This window comes from Drosophila yakuba, chromosome 2L (assembly GCF_016746365.2).
Source record: "Drosophila yakuba strain Tai18E2 chromosome 2L, Prin_Dyak_Tai18E2_2.1, whole genome shotgun sequence".
Classification (NCBI taxonomy): Eukaryota; Metazoa; Arthropoda; class Insecta; order Diptera; family Drosophilidae; genus Drosophila; species Drosophila yakuba.
This window is the reverse complement of record NC_052527.2, coordinates 11,276,084-11,296,854: the sequence shown is the minus strand read 5'-3', so window position 1 is coordinate 11,296,854 and position 20,771 is coordinate 11,276,084. Positions and strand designations below refer to the sequence as shown.

Below are 20,771 nucleotides of genomic sequence, written 5' to 3'. Positions count from 1 at the left end.
ATCCTTATATGGTGTAGCATTATATAGAACTGTTTTTCTAAAACTTGTAATTTATTACATATTACGAAAATGGCAGTACAAATTTGTAAAAGATAGTTAAAGTTTTTGTTTATTGAGTACAAATAAATAATAAATGGCATTTGTATATAAATAATATAAAAAAAACGTAAAAATTATTTACGTCTCTCCCCGACGGGGAATTGAACCCCGGTCTCCCGCGTGACAGGCGGGGATACTAACCACTATACTATCGAGGATGTTGTTTGTGCTTTGTCAGACAACCATGTAGACATAGCACTCTGCCTTCACTGTAAAAATGTGAAACGATCGAAATTGAAACAATCATTCATACTGCGTAAGCCCAAAAAGTGAGTTTGACACTTGTTGTTCAACATCCTCGATAGTATAGTGGTTAGTATCCCCGCCTGTCACGCGGGAGACCGGGGTTCAATTCCCCGTCGGGGAGAGATGTAGATTACTTTTTTATAATTATATTATATTTTCAATATAATCATAAATACTAAATAAATAAATAGCTAAATACAAATATTTTTATAAGTGTATTTATTTTAAATCTGTTATTGTTTTTTTTTTTTGGATAAAATACAATTTATTTTGTAATATCAATCATTAACTCAAATTGAAGTACATCCGAATACTGAAGAATTGTTTGGACAAGGTCATTGCTTAGAAGATAATACAGAAATCGCATAAGCAGGTACTAACGGCTAATACATTTTAGACATTAAAAACATGGACAAAGTGGTTAACAATTATATAAATGTATATATATATATATATATATATCTGGAGGGCGATTAGTCAACCTGCTTGCCCTCGTCGCGATTTCTTTTGAAGGACACGGAATGGATAAGTAAGGGCGGTAGATTTCCGCGCAACATCTGGAGTCGTTTGCTTTTCTCCTTCTCTGGGCGACGCAGCTCATCCTTGGAGGAACCGGGCGAGGCAGAGGACGAGGCGATCGATGGCGACATGGAGGCCAGTGAACTGGCGCCGGGCAGGACCTCAGAGCTCTGGGTCAATAGCATGGCAGATCGACGGAAGTAGCGCGGCATGGAGTAATCATCTTGCGTGGCCCGTGCAGCATTTGCCGTCTGAATGGAATACAGACTCTGCGACACCCTGTACTTCTCGATGGTGGGAGTGTCCTCGTAGTTCTTCGGCAGATTACTGAACGAGATCGATGGTACCTCCGGCGTCATGCTGATCTGGCTGCTTCCGGTCATCGTACCGCTTATGGAGAATATATCCGTCTCACTGGCCGACGAGCGGACATGCATGTGTGGAACGCTCTTGGCGGATCGCAGGATCCGTTTGGGCGTGGTGGTCAGGCCACTGGGATTGGACAGCAGATGGGGATGCCGGTCGATGAGGCGAGGTCGCAGCACCACCTCCTCCATGACCTCCTCCTCCTCCTCATCATCATCGGCCTTGTCATCCTCCTTCTCCTCCTCGGCAATGGCCTCGAATTTTTTGGGAGTAAGGGTCGTTTGGCTACCCGAGGGCGAGCATTCGGCGGAGCTGGGAGCCAATGTGAAGGTGATTCGCTTCTCAGCCGATCCTGTTCTCGCATCAGTGGCATCTCCTGCAAAGAGAAGGCATACTCATCTTAAAAGGTGTTAACTAAAGTAACTAAAACCTTATAATTTAGAGATATAGTTGTGATTTTAATGTACCCAAATTAGCCAACTCTCGGAAATGACAATATTAACTTTGTAAGACCTCAGTAACATCAAGTTGGCGGGAAGAGTTGGAAAAGTAGATGACAAGTAAGACGCATAAAAGGTTGGCAAACAAGATAAGGGTTGAGTTCATGGCAGATAGGAAAGATATTTGCAGATAATAAGCAGCCCTCGACTATGGCTAAAATGGAAGTTTTAGAGTCGGAAATCACTAGAATGTTACAATTATAGAATAACTACGTTTTTTTTCTTACTTGCCATTTTTTAACTTAACTGTACTTTCAAAATGTGTGCATTTAAGTTGACTTTAAAGGTCTTTTTCACAGAAAATATATCAACTTAACGGATACATGCAAGCATCAAATGAATAAAGTCGCACGATTTTCTTATCAGTATTGAATGTAGTAATCATTCTGATTCAGTCAATATTTGCAATGCAAACAATTTTTCTTATTTGGATAACTAGAATGCGCTTTGAAGGCATGCCATTGTCAAATACCAACTTATTAAATTCAGCTTTCTTATTTATTTGTGAAAATAAATTAAAAGTACGAAATTTAGCTGCAAGTAAAGATTAAACTAATTATCTTATGTAGCAAAGGAGATACCTACATATTAGTTTAAATTAGTCTTTAATAATTCTTAATCGGAAACTAATTAGATCCTATTTCGAGAAAGCGAAATGAGTTAAGCGATACAAGATGACGTATTTAATTATTAACGATTTAATTATCGTCTAGCCCCCGACAATGAACGTCAGCTTTATAGGGTAAAAGGTGCTGACGAAATTATATGATGTAGATGGGGAAATACCTAAAGCAAAACGGCTATAAATGTACAGGAGCCCTCGACTGGCGAATCGGAAAAGTCATTCCACATAGGCCACAGAACGTGATGACTACGTGAATGTAGTTAAGATATCATACACACGTATAACAATATAATTTACAAGTATAAATAAAATAGTCCAGGGCATTAAACATGCATGACAATTCTGCGAAACTGGGGTATTAATTGTTTATTGTTCAATTTCGTATTGATCGTTGTTAATGTTTTGCTAAATTGCGAAATGAAACCTGAGATTATCCGAACATATAAATAATTAAACGCGATTTGTTAAATATTGATACATACAGCACCTGTTGTTTAAATATTTATGCCTACTCTCTTTGAAATGGAGACGATCATTAATGTATTGAGGTAAATACAAATCTAAGCCATTAAGTATACAAAATATTAACGTTGAGTTTATTTTCTATAGAGGTACCCATGTTGAGTGGTTGCTTCTTTTTTAATTAAACTATACCAGAAACGATGATACATATAAATAATCAACTTTTGTCGGAGTTTATAAATGAGTTTCTTTAGACTGAAATGACAAGCACCACACATCTACAAACTTGACGGTTTCTGTGCACCTTTACTTTTATCAGCTGAGGAAAAGCTGAGGAATCGATCGTTAGCATGCAAAAACTGATTACCACCTCGAGTCTCTTATCTATAAAAAATATACCCAAACGAGTATTTTGGACAATATACATAAATGGGCGAAAATATTCATATTGCCTGTGTGTTTATTTGCTGTTAACACACTTTTATGGTCTCGATAAGAAAATCGAAATTTGACTAATTGGGTTCGCTTCGTTTTGCTGATGGAATGGTGCAATGATGGGCTTGGTGGAATAAGTTGGGCGCAGTGATTAACCAATTTGCGAATATTGCGATAAATCATTGGCAGGCCTAATAGTCCATTAAATCATCTCCAATTGGCTATGCTTTTATCTCTCTTCCCAAATATGATATCAAATGTGTGACGTACAGCAAGATATTTTTCTGCTCTTATCTCCAGATGAAACCGGCACTTTAAGGTGCTGTCTGCGTCACTGAGAAATAAAATTGTTAATTAAATCTGGCTTCAGATCCAGATTTGTTCCTCTCCCCTTTTCCTTGTTGGAGGCTCGAATGAATGAATGAATATTTTTGAAGCTAAATGGAGTTAATGGATTGTGAGTCATGCCTGCGGAAAAATTTTGACTGTCAAATTATAATAATTGTTTGGGCAAATATGACATATGCTTTTTACATTGTCATGAAAACTCGTTTAAATATTATTTCTACGTTTTTTAGTTTCCCTTTTTGTTTTGAATTTGATTAGAAGCTCAGATTTTTTTAAGGATTGATTTCGAAGTTTCTCAGTGAAATTGTTTTAACCACTTCTGAGAAATCTCTCTACAAGCTGAACGCTTTGAATGTGAATATGTTTGACTAAGCGATCCCAGTCCCAAGCAATTAGTAAAAGCTGTTGAGTAATGCCAACTTGACGAACAAAGCAATTGTTCAAAGTGCACAAAATAATTAGCTGAAATGATGGAAAACACGATTTAAAGGCAAGATGATGTATTCAACCGAACTTTTCTCTAAATATAAAGTCAGTCAATTAAATTGGCTAAAACATTTCAGAATGTGTAACACCGATATTTAAGATGTGGAGCGTAAAAGTGAAACCCAAGCGAAATTTTTGTTTAAAAACTTTATGAAAATCATACTGTTTGCTATTTGTCACTTAGGACTAAACAATTACAAGGTCCAACAATTAAGACTTAAATGGTAAACGTTTAAGTTAACTTAAGTTAGCCTACTTATGAGTATAGATAATACTAAATGCCAGCCACACTGGGCCTTGCTGTCTCTTTCAAATATTTCTTGGCGTTGTGGTATACTCGTCGTATGCGATATTGGCAACACTTACAGCTAATTAGTTAATAATATTAAGTCACATTTTGGCGATATTGATCACTCTCCCATCGATTATATCCGCATTGCGAGAGTTGCTCAATCTTTGGCACAAATACTGCTAGTACCCATTGAACCCCAAAGCCCATCGATGCCATAAATGTCATCGGGTCTCAGTTCAGATAGAACTTGACCTTGGGCACACCGCTGGAGACGATGCTGCTGCTGCGGGTGCTCTTGCCGCTGCTTTTACCATTACCAGCACCACCCAAAAGTGGGGTGTGTGCACCACTGGGGCCATCATTACCTTCCAGTCGCCGCAGCAAACGATCCTGATCACTGAGACGCGGTGTTGTCGGCATCTCGCGATTCGGCGAATGGATCCCGGCCAGATAGGTCTTGGTGCTGATCCGGTTCAGCTTGGTGGGCTGATGGTCCTGGAAGATCTGCGAGTTGGCAAACACCGCCAGTATCTCTGGCCCCAAGTTGGGCACATTGATCTGCGTCTCGCGGCGATAGTCCTCCTCGTGGATCTTGGCGCTAAAAGGGCCACAAAAGAAAGTAGACATTGATTATATATACATATGCCAATTGTTATTGCCAACAGTAAGCGAACACGAGCATGCCAATTACTCGCTAACCGCCAGCCTTCCAAACAAAGTGCGAAATGCGATCTCTGGAGCGGGATTTGATCTATCAATTAGTACCTCATTAGGCTCAGGCCCAGGCTCGAGTTGCCCTGCCTCATTTGCGGCTGATCGCAAATCGGCTGGGGCACCGTCAGCGAATTATTATTATCCGCCGATGTCGGCTGTATGCGTCCAATAATCTGGCCATTCTTTCTGGATGCCAGGTAGTCCTCGTCCTCCTCGGGATTGTAGTTGGCTAAGGGACAAGGAGGTGGCGAAATTAGTAAGTGATATAAACAAATCATGTTATAAACAAATTTGTTCTAGAAACTTCCCAGTCCTCTCCTCTTAAATTTCATTTCCAAACAGAAAGTGAGTCTTCTACGGAAACCGAATTTGATCGAAATTATAAACCAAACTCTACCATTCACGCGTTAAAATTTAATTTGGTAACAATATTATTTTTAATTTTTTTCTTGTTAAATAACAAAGTATTTCTTCCCATTCCGCATATGTATGTTAATATATTTATGTAAACAAAACTCTGCGCAGCTTACTAAAGCGAAACTTTTGAAGACACCCTCTATATATGCAAGTTTGGCCAAAACTGCCATAAAACTGATTTATCTGCCAATGTTTTTTTTCCTTTTACGTACTCGTACTCGATTCCAAATGCCAAACACGTTAAATCGCGCGAATTCGCGCAAAATCGCCGTAGCATTGTGCGTTTCAAGATCTTATTAGTTTCTCGTGTGTGTGTGTGTGTGTTGCGCGCGAAGAGAGTGTGTATCTGTATCTGTATCTGTATCTGAGTGGCAGTTCAGTTCAGGTAATCGCGACCAGCGCGTATCCGTCAACTGCCACAATCAAAGTAGCTGAAAAACTCACCGATGGATTCGTCGTAGCAGAAACGCTCCTCGAAGCAATTCCAGTAGAAATCTTCCCAGCAGCTACAAATGAAAATGCGAAAATAAAACGATTCGGAATGTGTTAGCCAAGTGAATTGTTGGCTCGAATGCGGAGCAAGTTGGTCAAGCGAGAGGTGGGGAGGATTGGGGGAAATTCATAGCGTTTACTCACTTTTGACAGCAGCGGCACATTTTGTTGTTGGCTCCCTCCTGCTCTTCCTCTTCCTCTTGCTTTCTTGACTTTTTTTTTTGTTTTTACTCTCCGCTCGGAAAAAAAAGTGAAGAGAATCCGAGTCCGAAAATCGTTTTTTGTGTTGTAACGTAATGCTTTGATTAATTTATGATTGCTGTTTGGGAATAATAAATTAAATTCAGATTTGTGCGACGACGACGAGTTATGTTGTTATTGTTGTTATTGTTGCTCCGCGGAGGAACGTGCGGTGCGTGTGACTCGTTCCAGAAATTTTTTTTCAGTGGCGAACGGTGAGCGTGTGGAGACAGCTTTTATCGGCACATGAAGTGGCCCCAAACCCAAATCGCGCTCTGATGGCGCTCTCCACCCGCTCTCCATTCTACACTGAGGGAAACAGTCTACTAAGTTTCAAAAAATTAGTTTTGGATTTGCAGTATATTTTGTATATACCGAAAAGTTTGTTTTTGAATAAAAATATATTCTTGAAAATACATACATAAAAATATATATTTTGGTCTATGCTATTAGGAAATTGGTATTTATTTATCTGAATTGAGGCGAAGTGCAATAGTCTCGTTTCACCAAAATATTGCTCATACGACACGTATACCATGTAGAACCAGAACCAAATGTAGTACATTCCCAACCATGCCTAATTTATTGTAATATTTCTCACTTTGTTATTCGTTAAGTAATATATTGTATCGGAATAATTAATTTTTTACTGAGAATATTTTGTTAGTGGCTGTTATTTTGTTGAGTGTACGTGTGTGTGATAAAAGTGAGTGGATGTGAGAGGAGCTACTGGAGAAGGCTCTCTCTCTCTCTCTGCTTCACCCACTTTATAAACTCTCTCTGTGGAAGTGGAGCCGCGGGAGGGGGTGGTGGGCAGAAGCAGTTTTGGAGCCCCATTGATCGATCGCGCATGATAGATTACTGCCAGAGAGTGATGATTTTGCGACAATTTTTAACTATGATAATTTTTTGGCGCTCTTCTTCTCTCCCGACTGAACATCGCCAACTCTCTCTTTTGCTCTCTTTTTGCACCGTGGGTCAGGTGGCGAGGCGCGTCCCCAACATTATCAGATTGAATGTGCAAGAATATTTTAAATTTATGACCATGCGTTATCGCATTCTGTGCCGTTCAGTTTCAATTTCGTTGTCATTATTTCGCAGACATTCAAGTAGCTTAATGCGCAGGTTGTACACAGTGTTTACTTCTATAATATTTATATATAAAAGCATACAAAATTTGACTTTTTAATATTTGGATTCAACAGTTAAAAAGCAACAAAAATAAAAAATACAACATCCGTGAAGTTAAATGAATGAGTGAAATACAAGCGTGGACTAATTGTGTTCACTATGACCTAGTCTCGTCCCACTGTAACCTGTTGCTGTATTGTGACACCTGCTCAAGCCTTGCACTTCTGTCCGCGTGTGTGCTTGCATGTGTGTGTGTGGGCGTGTGTTGGTGTCGGTGTTGGTGGAGTAATTGAAACTTTTTAAACTTGCACCGCGCCAACACGAAGATAACCTCGCTACACATGTACTCGTGTTTGCCTGCCTGAGTTTACTTAACGCTTTGAACGATAAGCGTTTCTGCAAATTGAGGCCACATTCTCTGCACAGGTGGGTGGGCGCCCAGGGGGGAGGCATTGCGTTGGGCGGTGGGAGGCGCGGATCCACCCATCGTTCCCCAATAAGCATACTTTTAGGCTGACGGAAAATCTCTTGTACTGCTTTTTCACCCAGTTTAGCTGTGTAACTTCACCTCCATGTTATCGGCGTTTTCTGTTGTCTACAATCTTATCAATAGATTGCAAATTCAGTTTTGTAAAGTCATATCAATAGATTACTAATTCAGTTTTGTAAGCTCTTATCGAAAGATTGCTAATTGAATTTAAACGAGTTGATAACGGCAACTCCGAAACAAAGTTCAACAAACTGAACTGAGAATTGTTTTATAATATTTTATAGCTTCAAATTGCAGTTACATTGTCGATAGCTACTTTCATTGCACCTACTTGACAAATTTTGGTTGTTTAGATCCCATTTTTTGGTTTATCTCCAAGTTCATTCTAAGAAGCTAATCTCTGAGTGCAGATAAGGTAACTACCCGATTTCACTTGACTTTAAGGTGTCAAGAACCAAGACAATTGTTTGTTGGTTGTAAAGATATGTTTAACACCGAAAGAAAAAACAAGTAAGCTTCTCCAGAGTTCACAGACCACAGCGAATCATGTGAGACCCAGCTGCGACAATCGATCAATTGATTGTCTTTTGATAAAGCCGTAGCTATATTCATAGTATTCGAAGCATTCGGCGACAGTTGAGTGGAAAAGCGCTCAACACTCATTAAAGTTCCTGCGATGACGAGAAAGGGGAAAGGGGGCGGGGCTATTTGGTAATTGAATGTCAATCAGCGGCGCTGAAATGAATAGCAGTCATTTAGTTGCTACCTTTCCGTTGCCACTGTTACTTTAAGCCGTGTAATGCAATTTGTTGATGTCTACACGTTTTGTGCGTGAAACTCATGCCAACTCGAAAGGCGTTATACAATACACCACGAGGGGCGTTTGAGAAATATTGGACTTTGGTAAGCTTATGGTTCAGAAACAAGTGAAATTCTATATAATATATAGTGTATTATATAGTGTATATAACCATTGCCATTGCATTAAATTCAGTCTTTGAATATCAAAAATTTTGATTTTTTACAACCCACTTCTACAATTTTTCAATAAATATGTACACAAATAGGTTTTGCATAAAGTGTGCCTATTTAAAATCTCTATAAATAAAACCTAAATTGTAATTATAAATTATTTTGACATAAATTTGCATTACCTTGAAACGAGTCAAACAACTTTTGCTGAAGCTAAGTGTAAAAATCATAATTTGTGTACAAAAGCTTAGCCACTTAGTCAGCTTCGATTTGCCATATAGCAACCCTTTTCCGAGTCATTAATTGGGGTAAACAATTAAAAAGCATTCAGCAAAAATCATTTAAGTTGTCTCTTGTATTTTTAATGGGCTGTGAAAAGTTTGCGATTCATATCTCGTTAAGTAAACCCGACAAAGCAAACAGCATTTGGATGTGGATTTTTCGTTCTTTATTTTTTTACCCTGACCTTTGAACTGGGTCGAAACTGAATTGTTTTGGTAATTTGAGAGAAAAAATCGCATGACACAGGTAAAAATTTGCGAGCGAATAACTTCCGCACAGAGTGCAAAACAAATTCAGCACCAAAACTGCGAACTGCGAACAATAACAATCGAACTACAATGTACAATTTCACGAGTCACTCGAGCGATGCATGCAATGCGCTGAATTCTTTCAAACAACATTTTAATAAAAACGAAACTGAAATTCATATGCATAACCCATTTCCACGAGTCGGATTAGCAAGCAAAATTATTTCTGGGCTTTGATTGCACTTTTGAAGGAGCAAGTCTTTAGCTAAGCGGTTTCAATTTGAAAAATTGATTAGTAAGTTGCATTTAGCATCTAATGCACTTTACTTAATTAACTTTTTATACGCCTGTCGGACATCCTCTCACAACTTCAGCCCCTCTCTTTAATCATTAAAACATTTTACGACAAAACGAGTTCTGTGGCAGTAAAAAATATATATGTACATGCCCATATACAATATAATAAACGACGAAATGAACATTATCTAGAATCTCCCACTGGAAAATCACCGAAAAGTTCAAAAGCGTAAAAAACGTTGGTTTATTATTACTATTTTTTATTTTTTGCATTACCGGAGAGAAACGTGTATTTTAATCAACATGATCTATTATATTATTCATTATTCCATTTCTATCGTTAGTTTGCTAAGTAGAAATTCAAATCGAGCTCCCACTTCATTTAATTGAGCTTGGCATTGTTTGAGATATTTGCGAGGCTAAGAATGCACATATGTATGTATGTACATACATATATGTAGGTATTATAACTTATAAGGGTATCAATGACTGTAAAAAAATAAACATTTGCAATTCCCTAACAAGTTTTAAAGTTTAAAGAGTGTTGAAAACTTTCCCAGCCAAGAAAGGTGTAAAGCGGAGTTCCATAATAACAACTTTTATTATCACTTCGAATATTAATATCTCAATGTGATTTACAACGCTTTTCCGTCTCCGAAAATCAACAGATGCCTTTTTGCTGTTGCTATTGACTTTTGGATTAAATGCAAAGTGTAAATTACAATAGCCCGTCAAATGAAATCGTTCACACGCATCGGGCATCTCGGCATCAGACTCTATAACTGCCCAGAAAGATCGAATCCAGGTGTCATTAACCGCAGCCCGACTTGCAGCTTGAATATAAATATATATATATATATATATGTACATATGTAGTGCCTCAATCGGTTCATGGTAAACTAAAAACCCCTCAGACGACAAGTGGCGTGCATTGGCCTCGTTTCAGTTTTTAGGCTTTGACAGGCATCAGACATCAGACAACAGAAATGCGACATCAGAGCCTGACTTGTATTGCGATCGAGTTGGAGCTGCATTTACTGCACTGCCGTCGAGTTTCACTTGGCAACTGAAAAGTTTCCGCACCCAGTCGTTTTCGCAACTGCAGATCGATTCTCGAATGTTTTTTCTATATATTTAAGTTTTTGGAGCACGCGCAGTAGTCTCTGTTGATCTTATAAATTAGTAACTCAAACTCAAGCGTAATGGAGCTCACAAATATTTTCGATTCGTGTCTGTCGGCTCAACTTTCTGCCTTTATAACCATTTCGTTGGCATTTATACCTTTTACTGAACGAACAACAACGTGAAATTGAAATATACTTTGCATTAAGCTACCAGATAATTTAAGAAGGGAAGTATTGAAGTTATTCCGACCACAGCTTTATTTACTGAATGAAACCGGAATTAAATGTATAAAAATAAGTCAGCTTCATAAAAATCATTATTTAATATGACAGAATAAGAGATAATTTAAGGATATTAAATCAGTCGAACTCGGAAGTGTATGTTCATACACCTTTACTCTTCTAAATACTTTTCAGACATGGAAACCAGAACGATTTTAAGATAATGCCATCAATTTCCCATTGAGAAATACATTTCACCTTGTTGCTCCACAACTCTTACCGTAATCAATTAATACACTAAAACAAAATGGAATTTGTATTCTTTTTCACAGAGATAAAGCTCCGATTAACAGCAAAGGTTCTCTAAATTGTTTGCCCATTAATTGACGGGAGAAAAAAGACCCTGAATATAAAAGTAATTCCAGCGTAAACGGGAAATACTTTACGCGAATATGAATCGGTTCTCCAGAATACGAAATCCCATGACATTACATTCCCCTTCTAAATGCGGCTAGAATTGTATTGTATTTTATTGTATATTTTTATGAATGAATGCAATTTATGTAGGCAAACCCCGTCGTTTCATTGTGATCTTTTCAGTTCCGCGATTTTGTATCTCAGGCGAGTGAGTCACAGGTGTCTCATAAGTAATTTTTACTTGAATCATTCACTCAGCACACGTCCCTCCGCCAAGATTCTTCCTTAAAATACATTTCGAGTATATGTATGTGTATGGGCACTTATCTCGGCCAAATCTGCTTGCCAAGTATTTTGTTTGTCAGTCCTCAAGCTTCAATTTTTTATCAGTAATCACTTGATTGTTCATGACCATATACATTATAGTAGCTATTTCGTCTGACGATAATGCAAGTTCTCCTCACCACACAGTTTGCACTGCAAATGCAACGCTCGATTTCAAAAGGCGGTTGACTAAGTAACTTTGATTTGAAGCGTATGGCTTTAACACGATAGCAGCACTTTTTCGGTTGTCTACGATTATTGATTAGATATGACATGACGAAAGGAAGAGTTTGGGAATGCTAGCGGCCAAAAAACTAATCGCTGGGATATATACAATCAATCAAAATTGTGTCGAAAGGCATGATAATCAGAAGCGGTTGTGGCCATTGTATATACTTGGTAGTTCCTAAACGCATGTAGTATTTCAAATAAGTGTTCTCGTTTAGTTAGCAGACAAATTAATATGTGAAGTTTTTAATATATAATGTATAAATCTTTTGATGTTATTAGTCACTTATTTTGCTGAAGTACGAATCAATCTATTTAAGGATTAAATGTGCGCGTACCAAGAGCCATAATTCAATGAGTCATAAACAAATTCACAGCTTCAAAGCTTTGTATGGTTGTAAATTGTTTATTTGGACTCGTATCTAAGGCGCTGAAGAGGTAAAAATCGGCATTTTATAATTGTTTGTTTATTAGCAACATTTTATGGACGAGACACATGACAAGGCAAGACAAATCAAAGCGAAATAAATCGCAAATATCGAACTGAATTGTCGCATTGCATTTGCAATGAAAACTGATGAGCACACCATGTTTTTTATGGAGATGCCTTATGGGATGCACGTAAGTGGATTCGCAGAATTCGAGAAAAACCCGGGCGTGACCAAAAACCGGAACACCAAGACCAAGACCAAGTTAAGTGGCAGAATCTCAGCTCCCTGCAAGGCGCAAACGGTTTTTTCCAGAAACGGGAGGCAGAAAGAGTGCAATAAACTGCAACATAAATTCTTATGCTAACTAATTGCCATCATCTATGGGCAGGGGGAATTGAAGGGGGGGTATGGGGTTCTACTTGTTCTTGGAAAATCACGAGGCTCTGGCTCAGGGTCAACAACGTGTTGTATGGCGCATTATTGGGCTTATTTTTTGTACATATTATTCTTGCCTGTATGGGTGTATTCAAGTGCGTTTTCAATTACAGGTTCTTAAACAACGCCGTGTTGTTGTACTTCACTTATTGTGTTTTGATTTAATTCCACTCTCACACTCACACGGATCGTTCACTTTGCAGGCGGCGGCTCCTTTTCAATTAGTATTCAACTTTTAATCAACTCCTTTTCGTAGGCACTTTCTTTTCACTCACAAGGGTTTCGGTTTGCTTATCCCGTTTGCAGTTCCACAGAACCTTTGTTGAAGACTGCGTCACACATGGGGGGCAGGAAGACAAAGCAATTTTTGGCAGTGATCAACGCTTTGCACGCGAAATTGTCGAAAAAAAACACAGTGGGAAAAACGGGTAAGCTCGCCGATCGAGCTGACTGGCTACATATGTAGTGCGCGCACGTCTGTCGGGTTCAACAATCGTCGGCTGACTGACTGCGAATAAACCGGAGACAACAACTCCACCGGCCCCCGACAGCCACAGCAACAACAACAACAACAACAACAACAGAAACAACACAAGGCAACCCCAGAGCCCCATCAAATCAAAATCCGATGGAGCATGAGCATAAGCTTTCGGAAGTTGTTTCAGACACACGATTCGCCGCCGTTCGCATTGCTGATTATAGATCTGACCTGTGCTCCGACCCGTCATTGTCGAAAATTGTAATTGATGGCCCTGCGGCTCCGAGAACGTGGCCTTGATATTGAAAATAATATATTTAATTAACCACATTAATTAATTTTAAATTGTACTTTATCGATGATTTCTTTCCGCACAGCATAGAGTTTGAATACTTTCCGCCAAGGACCGATAACACTTCACAGTCAGATAGATTTGTATATAATATCGATATTTCTATTAACTGCTTGTAACTGCCCCAAAGCGACTTTAAAATGAATAAATAGCACTAAATGCACATCAAATGTACATTGTTACAATACTCAAAAAAAAAAAAAAATATGCAAATTTCCTATTTATTAAACAACTCCATACCAAAATAAACTATATATAAAAAATATATCGTTTAGCACAATTGGCCATCCCAAGTGGCACTGCTTGACCGACAGCTTAACTCAGTGTACACTACGCGCATCACTACGACCAATCGGGCCATCGATATCCGGACCTATCGACCTATTTTCAGCAGCCTAACTAAAGAAAAAAGGCAATATTTTGCAAAAAACATTCGGAAACGGTCGAAAAACATCCGCTTCATTAGCCAGAGCACTCGTATTCCATGCAACGCATAGCGGGTACAAACCAGACAATTGCAGTGTGAGACAAATGTGCGCAAAATGAAAGTGACAATCAAGTCATGGACGGGAGTTGCAACTTGGCGTTGGATAGCGAATGACGAGAACTGCGGTATCTGTCGCATGTCCTTCGAGAGCACCTGCCCGGAGTGCGCTCTGCCCGGTGACGACTGCCCGCTGGTGTGGGGTGTCTGCTCCCATTGCTTCCACATGCACTGCATCGTTAAGTGGCTGAACCTGCAACCGTTGAACAAACAGTGTCCCATGTGCCGCCAGAGCTGGAAGTTCAACGTGCATTAAGCCCGTGTTATAGCTCTAGTTACTAAATACCCGTGAGGATCAGCAGTAAGAAGAAACCGTAGAGACATAGTAAGCTTTATCAAATGATGGAGAACAGCAGCAACGATGCCCAGCCGCACTTGACGGGTCTGCCGCCACTGCCAAAAAGTCTGAGCGCCGCTACGGCGGCTCCTGTGGCCATTGGCCCCCATCCCCGCACAGCCTCGCCAGCGTCCAGTGTTTCCGCACTGACAGTAGCCGCCGGCGAACTATACCTGGGCCCCTCCACCTCCTCGTCTGCGGCGGCGGCGTCCCGAAATCGCAGTTACAATGGACATGGACACAGCCAGCGGCACGGTAGTCTTTCGTCCACGCAAGAGTCGCTGAGTGATCGGGAATCTGTGCACAGTCGCGCTTCCAGCACCCACAGCGCTGGAGCGGTTCATACGCCCACTAACAGCTCGAGCAGCACTGGAGCCACCTCGTCCACCATCGACAACCAGTTGGCCATTCTGCGACGGGAGATGTACGGTCTGCGGCAGTTGGATCTGTCGCTGCTGTCCCAGCTGTGGGCGCTAAACGAGTCGATACAGGGATTCCGTGTGTTCCTGCAAGAGCAGGACGCACTGTCGCCGCCCTCGAGGTCTCGCACTCCATCGGACGCGAATTCCTTGAGCTCCGACGAAGAGGACGATGGCTCATATGCGCCAGTAGCCTTGCCTAAGATGACAGATGCTGCCGGAGCTGGGAGTGCGGGTGTTGTGAATTCCAGGGCCATGGCATCGCCGGCAGCCAGCGGTGGACTGCCCACCAAACTGGCCACTGGGTCGACCACTTCCCACGCCTCAACTAGCTCCACTTCAGGAGCCTCCGGCTCCTCATCTGCTGCCTCCTCGATGGGCAAGCACCAACAAATGCAGCAGCAACAACAGCAGCAGCCGCAATCGGCTAACCACTACCACCAGAGGCCAGCGCCACCACCCGCACCACCAGCTCAGCACAAGGCGCATCCACAGTTGCCGAGAATCCTGCAGCAGCGCATGAGACAGGCACCGCCTCCGCCGCCACCCACAAGGCAAAAGGCGGGCGGCGGTGGTGGAGGCGGAGCGAGCACCAGCAGCAGTAACCACAGCATCAGCAGCGTCACCCAGCCGCATCCACATTCACACCAACATCCCCAACATACCCACCATTCGCGACCTGTATGACAAAACCCGTTCTTGGACTAAGCCAAGTTCAAGAACAGAAGCAGATTCAAATAGCAGCCGCTGCCAACACTTCGGAAAGGGTCAATTAGACGACATTTCTCCAAGAGTCAATTCAAATTCAAGTGCAGAAAGATCCCACACACACTCAACACTCACTCTATCAAATTTCAACTCATAAAGCTTGCCATGGTCCCACGTTCTTGATATTGAATCTCAAAACATATGAACGGTTTATAAATGTTTTTTGCAAAACGATGAAAATGTCTATGAATGTAAGCGTACCACTTTTCACGTTTAATATTAAAAAATAAACACAAGAAATTTGTATTCAATAATAATCGCTAAGTAGTAAAGGATAAGATCCTTATATGCATCTATGTATTACTCAAATTGTATAAACGTAATTCTAAAATGCTTGAAATTCCGCATCGAATTCATAGATCTAGTTCTATTATTTGCGTTGACTCTGAAATGTTTTGTTAGAATGCATACTATCCAACAAAAAAGAAATCAAATTGTTCCAACTCATGTAGCACTAACCAAAACTAAACTCTTGGCCTATACATATGAATATCTGGATTGATTTTATAGCCCTGTTAAGTCTTAGTTTCGTAATGGCGAATCGATTGGAAAATTATATAATACGAACCTGTATCTGCATCTCAAAGCAAAATCTAGCTGATCTTACTGTTAGTCCAATAATCCTATCATTAAAAATACAACAAAAAAAACCTAGGCATATATATGTAAAGCTCAAGTATTGGAGCAAATCCCCCGAGCAGTTGTACAGTGCGTTTCAAAACTATGAGTCAGTTGCCTTCAAGTTGCACGTTCCGTGAAGCAGAAAAGCATTTTAAACTATTTTCGATTGTAAATTTTCCCAATTTGTTCAAAAGTCGTACTCCGCAATTGGGGATAGCTGTCTTGTAACTCTGGAACGCATTGCATATAATATTTATATCCTAAATACATATACAATTTTTACCAAGTAACAGTTAAAGCGATTGAAAGCGAATTGATGAAAACGCAGTAGATACCATCGGTGTCTCCCATATCACAAGCATAAAGCGGGAGATTGCGAAATGAAAACAGATTTACATATATTACCTAATCAAAAATTATACAATTTCCAATATTTATTGTTAGTTCTTAGATTGTTTTATTTCTCAAAACAAATTCCTTATAATCTACTAAAATTAAATCACCCTATGAAGTTAAACGATTGGAATTAAAATCCACACGATCATAATCGACTGTTCTTTATTTCGTTTACAAATACACAACTCCAACAGAGACTACAAATCAAAATGTGCGGAAATTAAATATCAACCAGATCACAAACGCATCGATATATCAGCAGAACATAGAACATATGCTGAAGCACAAGTCGCAAAATATAATCACTGACCTAGCTTTGAATATCTCGGGTGGCATATGACCTACAAGGATTCAGTCTAATGAGAACCAGCTAACAAATACATTTTCTCAAGGGCATTAGCTTTTTTTAGTTTACAAACAGTTTTAGAAGCCATTACTTGATTTCAATTTCAGCAATAACATTGATTGTTTACTCATATTTACCGAAAGTTATTTTTATTTACAAAGTTTTTTTTAGTAGCCAACCTGAATTTAGTATAAATATTCAACAGGTTCCATAAACACTGATATAAGCGATCATATTTTATCCGAGTTATTCAAAGTGGCATCCAGTTAGAAGCATCAAATAAATTTGAGATTAACTTTTGAGCGCTTTTGCTGTGTACAAAAAAGCAAGCAAGATATCGAAAATTTACACTGACCGAAACATATACAACTTTGTGGTTGAGATAGAAACATAATTCACGAACGGATATAATTTATACAATTTTGTTTATGACAAAAGATGGAGGGATATCGTTAAAAAGTGTATTATGTAATGGCAATTTATTAATGAAACGAAAGAAACGATACGAATGAATCGATACAATAAATATCAATTTAAATATCAAAGCGCACATGTAGAATTAATTATCGTTCTTATCGCGTTTATTTTGCTTCTTTGCTAATGACAGACTAAACCAATATTGTTTTGCGGGTCCCAATAACCTTAAGTCAAGTTCTGGATGGCTCAGTCTAGGTGCTAAATGTTCCACAGCAATCAGAGGGGATTTCTGCAAAAGAAAAGGTGACGAATGCCAAATCTTGTAATCTGCAGTAACTATTTTAAATTTAATTACTTACTGCCTGTTGGTCCCCAGCCCAATGGGACGCCCAAGCGACTGTTCTCCTGCTTAAGCCACTGGTACAGCGGTTCAAAGTACTCCAGCAGAGCGGCTGGGTCCATTTCCGTTTCGCCCGTGAACTCCTCCAGCACCTCCTTCCAATGGCGGGAGTTGCCCTTTGAGAGGAACTGGCTTAGTGATCGTCCAGCTGCCTTGCTGCCGAAGATATCACAGTTGTCCAGAGTCAGGCGACTGTTGTTGGGCGCATACTGGCCGGCCTTGCGGCACAGGGCCTTGTGGAACTGAAACTGGAAGATGTGGGCGGCAAAGTAGCGCAGGTACTCCACGTCTGCATCAATGTGGTACTTGGCTGGCGGGTCAAAGTCCTTTTCGGTGCGGAATACTGGTGGTTCGACGCCGCCAAACTCGGATCGCATCTGCCAGAAGCCGCAGTTCCATTGCGACTCATCCAATTCGTTGCGAAAAACGGCATGGCGATACTTATCCACGGCGTAGCCAAAGGGCAGGAAGACAATCTTGGAGAGGGCCTGCTTGAACAACTGATTGATACGACTCTTTTCGTCTAGTCGACCATTTTCGAGCAGGCCAATGGCCTTCAAGTGCTTGGCCGACATCACGGATAGGGCAATCACATCGCCCACAGCTTCATGGAAGCCAGGATTGGGTGCTCCCCGGTAGACAGCCGGCTGTTGCTCGTATTGCAAATAGTACTGGATGTGTCCCAGCTCATGATGCACCACATAAAAGTAGTGGGAGTCCACTTCGGTGCACATCTTGATCCGCACATCGCTGTCTTGGTAAAAGTCCCAGGCGGAGGCGTGGCAAACCACCTGACGATCGTCGGGACGGGTGAGCAGACTTAGATTCCAGAAACTGGGCGGCAGGGCGCGCATGCCGAGCGACTGGAAGTACTGATCACCCAGCTCAAACAGCTTCTGCACCGTGTATCCCTGCTTCTCCATTTCGGCCTTCACGTCCACAAACGGCTTCTCCGGATAGGGCGTGAACAAATCGAGCAGCTCGTTCCACGACTGACCCCACATGTTGCCCAGCAGGCTAATAGGAATGTTTCCCTCTGCCGGCATCACATCCGGACCGTAGTGCTGTCGCAAACGGAAGCGAACGTAGCCGTGGAGCTGTCGGTAGAAGGGCAGCAGCTGCTTAAATGTGGCATCCAGTTGGCGCTCAAAGTCCGGGTCCTCGTAGAACTGCACCCAGTAGTCGGCGTAGGAGCGGTGACCTTTAGGCAGACAGAAATATTACATTATAAGCCAGATTTGTAAAGTGAATTCTAGTAAAATTAAATAAAAAAAAAAAGGCATTTGTAAAAAAACTATGTTTTGCAATTAAATCAAAGTCTAAAAAAGTGATAACCCCTATTCACCTATTATTAAAACAAAAATATACTTTGGTAGAAAACTATTTTTAGAACTATTATAAGGTTTTAAAAATTTCGTAGTTTTTGTGGGATATAGAGTTATTCAAACATTTGTAGATATCCGAATATTTTGGGGAGTTTCGTCACACAAGTTTTGCATCTTAAACCTTCTTATATCACCACATTCTAAAGGGGTACCAAGCACATAAGTGTGAAGTGGATAACCCACTTTGAACGCATTTCTCCCAGTGCTGGCGAAACCATTTCCCCCGTTTTGGGTCAGACAGCGGGTTATCGGGGCGTCCATCACTTACCATTCAATTGGGATGCCTTGCGCGTCAGACGCACGTACTCGGCGAAGTTCTCCCGCATGGGAGTTCCGGCCTTATCGTGCCACTCCCGCCAGTACCAAGCCAGCTCGGCAGGATCACGGCTGTGGGACAGACGCTCCTGGATGTGCGGCTCCAGTGTGAGCGAGCAATCACTGCGATTGGTGTATGAGCACACGGTGGCGGTGGCATAATTCGTTTGCATGGAACTGATGGCATTCTGCAGGGCCAGGTAGTCGTCAGCATTCAGGGCGGATGCTCCCAGTTTGGAGAGATGCTCGGCCTGTCGTCGTATATCCGCATCCTCGGACTGAATGTAATCGGAGGCCTTTATCTGCTGGGCCAGGCGCTTATTGAGCTCCGCATTGCGGGCATACACATCGATCATGGCCTGGCGGTTCGCCTCCGTTACATTGGTGTTATAGTTGTAACCGGAAAGGAATTCCTCGTGGAAGCGCCTTCGTAGTTGTTCATTTTCCAGCTCGAAAAACCTGCGCGCCTCCAGCACCGATGCCGAGCAGCTATTGCCCATGGACAGTCCATGGGGTAGCTAATAAAATATATACGTTTGTTTAAATATAGAAATATAGGGAATTCTTTGGGGCTTGTGATGTTATAACTCACCCACAACATGATGACCAGCAATAAGACGGTTATATTGCATGCCCCCATCTTTGGCGCCTTTCCCGGGTCAAGCCGCGCTTATCAGCTACTTTGCACTTTAAATTTTCAGTAATACGGACCCAAAACTAGGACGTATTCAATCCGGATTGCTTTGTCTTCCCGTCGCTGCTGTGGAGCTACTGAATTCTCGTTGCGACGGAGAACGGTTTTTATAAGAGCGTGCACGAGCATCGCACAGTGAAACGAGATAAAGCAGTTCACAGTGCAGCCGACTAAGAGCCGACAGAAATTGCCAAAGTTCATCCGTGGTGTTCTCATAAATTAATATAAGCTTCAAAACAAATACAAATTTAGAATTATTATTCTACATTTCATAGTGTTACGCATACATTTTTTAATACATTTTTCTGTTATGTTGGCAAGTAAAGAAATTAATTAGTAATCTGTTACTGTAACTATTTGGCGGGAAAATAGCTGAGTTAACACCACTGCTTGCCAATGCGCTCCCGATGCCGATACAAATGCTGAACTGCTTGCCGTCTCGCATTCATACACAATC

General features: G+C 40.9%; 4 protein-coding genes and 2 non-coding genes across 6 annotated transcripts; 3 read left to right on the top strand and 3 right to left on the bottom strand.

Annotated features, from left to right (window-relative positions):
* Positions 1–185: 185 nt before the first annotated feature.
* On the bottom strand, positions 186–257 carry Trnad-guc. The gene has a single exon. It is a non-coding gene; the product is annotated as a tRNA-Asp (tRNA).
* A 137-nt stretch (positions 258–394) lies between these two features.
* On the top strand, positions 395–466 carry Trnad-guc. Its single transcript has one exon. It is a non-coding gene; the product is annotated as a tRNA-Asp (tRNA).
* A 113-nt stretch (positions 467–579) lies between these two features.
* Positions 580–13,361, bottom strand: LOC6527761. Its single transcript, XM_015198309.2, has 6 exons — positions 13,026–13,361; positions 6,146–6,320; positions 5,954–6,015; positions 5,144–5,321; positions 4,744–4,976; positions 580–1,606 (listed from the first exon to the last, which is right to left on the bottom strand). Exons 2-6 carry the CDS (start codon positions 6,163–6,165, stop codon positions 819–821), a joined length of 1,281 nt encoding a protein of 426 aa, XP_015053795.1. The 5' UTR covers positions 6,166–6,320; positions 13,026–13,361; the 3' UTR covers positions 580–818.
* A 552-nt stretch (positions 13,362–13,913) lies between these two features.
* On the top strand, positions 13,914–14,622 carry LOC6527759 (anaphase-promoting complex subunit 11). The gene has a single exon (XM_039371520.2). The coding sequence runs from the start codon at positions 14,215–14,217 to the stop codon at positions 14,470–14,472; it is 258 nt and encodes an 85-aa protein (XP_039227454.1). The 5' UTR covers positions 13,914–14,214; the 3' UTR covers positions 14,473–14,622.
* LOC26536299 (flocculation protein FLO11) lies at positions 14,556–16,908 on the top strand. The gene has a single exon (XM_015199238.3). It carries the CDS (start codon positions 14,556–14,558, stop codon positions 15,657–15,659), a length of 1,104 nt encoding a protein of 367 aa, XP_015054724.1. The 3' UTR covers positions 15,660–16,908.
* A 642-nt stretch (positions 16,909–17,550) lies between these two features.
* Positions 17,551–20,400, bottom strand: LOC6527758 (angiotensin-converting enzyme-related protein). The gene is made up of 4 exons (XM_002088802.4): positions 20,213–20,400; positions 19,574–20,138; positions 17,880–19,121; positions 17,551–17,809 (listed from the first exon to the last, which is right to left on the bottom strand). Exons 1-4 carry the CDS (start codon positions 20,258–20,260, stop codon positions 17,772–17,774), a joined length of 1,893 nt encoding a protein of 630 aa, XP_002088838.1. The 5' UTR covers positions 20,261–20,400; the 3' UTR covers positions 17,551–17,771.
* Between the last annotated feature and the right edge of the window lie 371 nt (positions 20,401–20,771).